General features: G+C 68.4%; 1 protein-coding gene across 1 annotated transcript; it reads right to left on the bottom strand.

The window, feature by feature from the left end:
- Positions 1-71: 71 nt before the first annotated feature.
- TMEM240 (transmembrane protein 240) lies at positions 72-5,876 on the bottom strand. The gene is made up of 4 exons (XM_032301610.1): positions 5,820-5,876; positions 5,353-5,459; positions 1,152-1,360; positions 72-839 (listed from the first exon to the last, which is right to left on the bottom strand). The coding sequence occupies exons 1-4, from the start codon at positions 5,874-5,876 to the stop codon at positions 691-693; spliced, it is 522 nt and encodes a 173-aa protein (XP_032157501.1). The 3' UTR covers positions 72-690.
- Positions 5,877-6,144: the final 268 nt, after the last annotated feature.

The raw sequence follows: 6,144 nt of genomic DNA, 5'->3' as shown, positions 1-6,144 counted from the left end.
TCTCATGGTTGATTCAAGGGGCAGACGCTTGAAGGGGTCACAGGTTCAGCGATGAAACAAGAGGCCAAGACTGGAGCTTTCTGGAGAATTTACTGACCAGCAGGGGTGGGGGTCACAGTGAGGCGCCCGACCGGGGATGCCCTGGGCAGGGTGGCCGCACGTGCCGCAGTGGGGCTCAGGGGCCTTATTGCTGCTATAGGCCGGGGCCTCCACCGGACCCCCGCCCCCCGCCCCCCACCCCCATTGCGGCCCGCGGACGCACACGCCCCATGCACGTGCTCCCGTGTGCAGACGTGGGCGCGGCCGGGGCCGGCCCCATTCCCTGCGGAGCCCCTTTCCCGGCCTCGCTTCCCCCGCGCCAGAAGCGGCCGGGCTTAAGTAACAGACATGGTCCCCGCGCGGGTGCGGGGGAGACCGCAGTGTGCGGGGCGAGCAGGTGGTCCCGGCCGCCCGCACAGGTGCCCGCGCCCCCCGCCCGCCCCGGTCCCCGCGCCCTGTCCGGCCCCGGAGGCCCGGGTCTGACCCCCAGGCCGGCGGCCTGCCCCGCCCCGACCCCCTTTATAAAAAGAAGAGGAGACAGCACCTTCCGCTGGACACGCCCGGCGGCCGCGGGCGCCCTGGCCCGGGGCGGCCGTCCAGTCCCGTGTGCGTGGGCGCGTTGGCCGAAGCCCCGCGAGTCCTGCGTGCGGCTCAGAGGTGCCGCGGGCTCGGGTGGCCGTTGTGGTAGAGTTTCTGCTTCACGTGCACCATGTTGCCGGCCGCCTCCTCGAAGGGTCTGTGCGGCCGCCGGCCCAGCTCCCGCAGGCTGCACAGCTTGGGCAGCCAGGTCCACGAGCCGTCTGCGGGGCGGGGGTGCGGTCAGCGCGGGCGCGGGGCGGGGGCGCGCACGGGGGCGGGGCACGGGGGGCGGCAGCGCCGAAAGCCGCGGGCGCGGCGGCGCTGGGGGCGTGGTCGAGCGGAGAAGCGGCCTGGGAGGGGGCGTGGCGAGAGCCGAAGGCGGGGCGTTCGCGGGGGCGTGGCCGGGCGGGGACGTGACCCCCGTGGGGGCGTGGCGCGAGGGCGTGGCCGGGGAGGGAGGGAGGCGTGCTCTGGTGGGGGCGGGGCGGGGCGGGGCGGGGCCGGGGGCGCGGGGACGCGCCGCCCTCACTGACCGTAGCGCCGGCCGGCCCTCCAGGCGCGCACGGCGCAGTGCAGGACGCCGTCCATCCACACCAGGAACCAGCTGATGCAGAAGCCGAGCAGCAGCCCCAGCATGAGGTCGATCTCCTGCTTGGTGACGTTGTCGGTCACGAAGTAGTTCTCGGAGGCGTCCACCACCGACTGGTCCCCGTCGTAAGGGATCACGTAGTGGATGTGGTGCCTGGGGGCGGCAGGGCGGGCTGGCACCTCTCCCGCGGAGCGGGCGGCGCCCCCGGCGGTACGCGGTACCCGTTCGCCCTGCTGGTCTTGAAGCGGCCCTTGTGCGGAGCTGAGGTCGGGAAGGGGCCGTGGTCCGCGGTCGGAGTGAAGCCCACTCGTCACCCTCCTCCCTCCTCCGTCCCGGGGGGCTCGGAGGCCGCGGTGCAGGGGAACAAGCGTTCCAGGGCGAAGGCCCAGGACAGGCTGTCCCCAGCCAGGGGCAGGGCCTCGGCCTCCCCTCCCACAGGCCATCTTGTCCCCCTCCCTGCTGCCCAGTGCCGCCCGACCCAGTGGGCAGCCCTGCCCTGGGCCTCTGGTCTACCTTCTCTCCCTTCATCCTTTGCAGGCACCCCCGTTCCTTAGTTCTCTGGGGCGGCGGTCCAGGGCGCTCTGCCCAGTGTCCATCTCTCACCCCGTCTCCTGCCCATGTCCCCACAGAGCTGCATGTCCGGGGCCTGCCTGCCGCTCCGGGGATGCCCCAGCTGTCTGGGGTTCCCTGGACTCCCGTGTGTTCCCTCCCCCACAAAGGCCTGTGCAGCGTTTCTCCGCCGCCCTCCCCTCCGCGGTCCAGCCTCGCCTCTGAGCAACTCTGAGCTCTCCCCACGTGCTTCCTTCCTTCCTGTCTGGGTCCCCTCCTGGGCTTGGAGATCCTGGGTGGGGAGGCCGTGCTCAGGAGACCGACAGCTGACTCTGGATCTGTCCCCACCCCGGACCTGGGCTTCGGCCTACCGGAGAGCCCAGGAGAGGGACCTGTGGGGACCACCCTTTGCCCCTGTCACTGGCTGCAGCCCCTTCTGGCCTGGCAGTGCAGGGACCGCTCTGGAGTCCTGCCCAGGGGGCCACCTCTCATGGTTGCCCCTCCTCCCCCAGCCCCTTTGCTGGTCTTTTCAATTCTCTAGCACCCCCCCAAGCCGCCCCCCCCCCCCCGGTCTGCTCTGAGCTCCGGCTGCCTGTGCGTGCGCGTCTCCACGTGGGATCTACAGACACCTCAAACTCATACCTAAAAATAGCTCCTCCCTCCCCAAACCTGCTTCTCCCCATCTTCCCCTCAGTTAGATGGTGGCACCTCCGCGTGGCTGAGCTGGGTCCCTATTCCCCTCCCCCCGGCCTCGCAGACTCCCCCACAGGGACCGTCTCAGAAATCCGGACACCCCACTCCTCCCTGATCCCTGACGGCTCCTGCCCTACCGGTGGCATCCACACCGCGTCTTCCTCCCCGGAGGAGCCCAGCAGGGATGGCGGCAGGCGGGCCTCCTCTCCTCATCCCTACTGCTCCTTCTGGGCACTGCTGGAGGCCATCCTGCTCAGTGGTGGGGCCTTGGCCACAGCCCCGTGGCGTGGAGGCCACCAACCCTGAGTCCGTAGCGAAGACAGCCAGATCCCTTTGCCCGCAGCTACTGTCAGTCCCCCGTAAGTGGTGGAAAACTATTAATCGGCACCAGAACGAGCAGCGGCTGCCGATTCCTCAGGAGCAGACGCCATTCATGACCCATTCGGGGTCCCGGTCATCTGGGGTGCACCAGGCCAGGCAGGCCGTGCAGGGGCTGCTAAAACAGGGTGTCACTGTCCCTGCTTTACCCTGCCTTTTGAGCCCAGGGTCCCTGCCAGGGCCTTCCTCAGGACACACAGCTGGTCGAGGCAGGGAACTTGAAGATTGAGCTGCCAAAGGAGTCAGAGACTTCCCTGGTGCCCCAGGAGCAGGACAAGGCCAGGACCGAAGTGGCCCTGGTGGCTCAGGACCTCCAGCCGTCAGAGGTCACGGCCTGCAACCCCGTCCCTGGCCTGCCACCTGCAGCTCCTCTCTGCCCTGTACGCTCCTCCCCCTCCAAGCGGGGCCCCTGGGGGCATCGGCTCAGGTCTCCCACGGCGCACGGACTCTCATGAGGCACACACACATGTGTCACCTGGCTCATGCATGCTGCACGTGCCTGTGAGGTCCGAGGCACGTCGCACATACACGCCAGCCGCATGCATGCGTGTATACCACGAACATGGGGCCACGAGCTCCGCGTGTGTGCATGCTAGCCCGGGCACAGGCCCAGCGCGGGTCACATGCGGGCGCACATGCACTGAGCCCGGCGCACAGCCATCGCCAGGTGACAGACAGTGCCTGCCGGCACGTACACTGGGAGCATTTACATACATGTCGGTTGTATGAAACTCTCCACCTGGGCATGGCGGAGGCATACACATGGGCAGGCTCATGCCTCATGGTGTATGCGCACACGATCGAGCCCGTTGCGGCAACTCGTGTACATGGTTCACACAGGGATATTCATGTGCAACACGCTTCTCTGCAGACACACTCGCACGCCTGTCGCGGATGCTGTGTGCCATGCATGTACTGTGCGTACACATGTACGTTGTCGCTGCGGAAGAGTGCGCTGCACACTGAACCCACATATCCCATATGAAGCCTTGTGGACACACGCCCAGAACTCGACACCAGCAGCGGGGGCCGTTCTCGGGTTTTCTGCGGCCAGGGACGCGCTAGCCTGCACGCGCATGGCTCGCTTCGGCGGCTTCCTGTGCGCGCTTGTCCCACTCGAGTCCACATGGGACTGCAGGTGACGCTCTGAAAACACCCCCTGGCTGCCCTGAGGGGTCCTGCTGGGAAGCCACAGGCACATACACGCGGGTCAGGACACCACAGCCCACACACATGTAAAATGTGCCTTCCTCATGGTTACGGGACTTAGAGCCTGGGCCTTGTGGGTGCACACTGCCGGCCTCTGGGAGGGTCTCAAGACCACCCCGGTTTAACCGGCTTATAGTAACGGCTGCCCCAGGAGACCACAGGACTGACCTCGTGCCTTTCCTTAGCTGGGGGCTGTGTGCGGCAGGAACGAACACCAGGACCTCGGGGAAAGAGTGGCCACCCCCACCGCCCCCAGCAAACTCGCTCGATGGTTCTTGGGACAGCACGTGTGAGGGTCATTACATGCGAGGGTCTCGACCTTCCCCGATGTCTGGGTTCCGCTCCCATAAGCTGCTCGGCACCCACAGGCGCGGAGCCGTCCTCTCTTACACACACCCCCCCCACCCACCGTGTGTGCGCACGTGTCCCTGGGGCAGAAATACAGGATAGGGGTGAGGAGCACAGCTTCTGGGCTGGGGCCCCCAGTCCCTCACTGGCTGTGTGACCTTGGCCAAGTCTCTATCCACCCCAGCGTCCTTCTGTTTTCTCTTGGGTCCCGGCCTGAGGGCTTCCCGTGGGGCCGGTGTGCGTGCGGATGTGTGTGTGCTATGTGTACGCACATGTATATGCACAGACAGTACACACATGCGCGTCTCGTGAGAAGATGTTTATTTTGTACATGGACGTACAAACATGCATGGCCAGGAAGACTCCGTTAGGACACGTGCACGGAATGGGGGCGTTCACACGGTGGGTGTAGGGGCCTGGGCCCTCCCTTGGCTCTCTGAATGACCTTGAACAAGCCACACCCAGCTTTGCCTCAGTTCCTCCTCTGTGCAGTGAGAGGGTTGGACCCGAGGCCCCTCAAGGTAGGCCCTGCCCACCTTGACCTTCTGCACCTCCCTGTACCTGGCCTGCAGGAAAGTTCGTGAACATGAGTGCAAGGCCCAGGCAGGACAGTGTACTCTGTGGGCACAGCCGTGCGCAGGATCCCTCCTGACCCCCAGGGCTGGGCTGTGGCTCTCCTGGCCTCCAGGCCCTGGACCAGGAGGCCTGGGGCCCATTCTGCCCATCACCCTGGCACAGGCCATTTCTCTAAAGGCATTTTGGGAGGGGGTCCTAACTACTCAGGCATGCTCCCCCTCCTGGAACGCGATTGGCCAATCCCCAGGTGCCCAGCGGAGGCTGGGCAGTCCTTCCCCCACGGGCCTAGCGCAGTCCTGCAGCCAGGCCTGCCTGGGGCTTGCCCGCGCCCCAGAGGGCCCCGCCGCCGCACATGTGTGATCACGCGTGTGCCCCACCGGGCGCGGACTCACCGGCCACAGTTGCAGTGGCAGACGCGGTCCTCGCCCCGCAGGTGCGGGAGGATGTAGTTGTGGAATCGGTCCAGCAGTGCGTTCATGTCCATCAAGCACGCGATGGCCTGGAAGAGCCCATGACCGGTCAGCGCCGAGGAGCGGGCCTGGCCGGGGGCCCGGGGTGTGGGATGGGGTGTGGGGGGCGGCGCGCTGGGGGTGGGCGAGCGCTAGCCTGGGACAGGGGTGCCCGCGGCAGCTCCAGAATCGGGGAGCTCAGGGCAGTCGGGCTGGGAAGCGCAGGCCAGAGATGGGGAGCTCGGTGCTGCCGGGAGCCGGGGAGCGCAGCCCGGGGACGGGGAGCGCGGGGCAGCCCGGGGATGGGGAGCGCAGGCCGCGCGGGCCGGTAAACAAGGCGCGGGAGGTGGGGGAGGCGGCGCGCGGGCGCGGGAGGCGGGCGCGGGCGCACGGGAAGCCCCTCCGCTCACCATCACGATCGACGCCCCCAGAATCATGAAGATCATGGTGTTCGCGCTCATGGACATCGGGCGGGGCCGGGCCGGGCCGGAGCGCCGCCCCCCGGCCCCGGCGCCCCCCCGGCCCCGGCCCGATGCTGGGCCCCCGCCGCCTCCGCAGAGGTCAGCCCGCCGCGCACCCGCCGGGGAGGAGGCGCGGCGGGCGGGGCGGGCAGGGACGCGGCCGCTCCCGGGGTCGCTCGGCCGCCGGGCCGCCGCGCTCGCCGCGCCCGCGCGCTCCGCTCCGCCCTCGGCCTCCTCCCTCCGCGCGCTCGGCGCCGCTCCGGCCTCCGCTGCC

The sequence above is a fragment of the Mustela erminea genome, chromosome 10 (genome assembly GCF_009829155.1).
Source record: "Mustela erminea isolate mMusErm1 chromosome 10, mMusErm1.Pri, whole genome shotgun sequence".
NCBI lineage: Eukaryota > Metazoa > Chordata > Mammalia > Carnivora > Mustelidae > Mustela > Mustela erminea.
The sequence above is the reverse complement of the archived record's forward strand: the minus strand, read 5'-3'. Positions and strand labels throughout refer to the sequence as shown.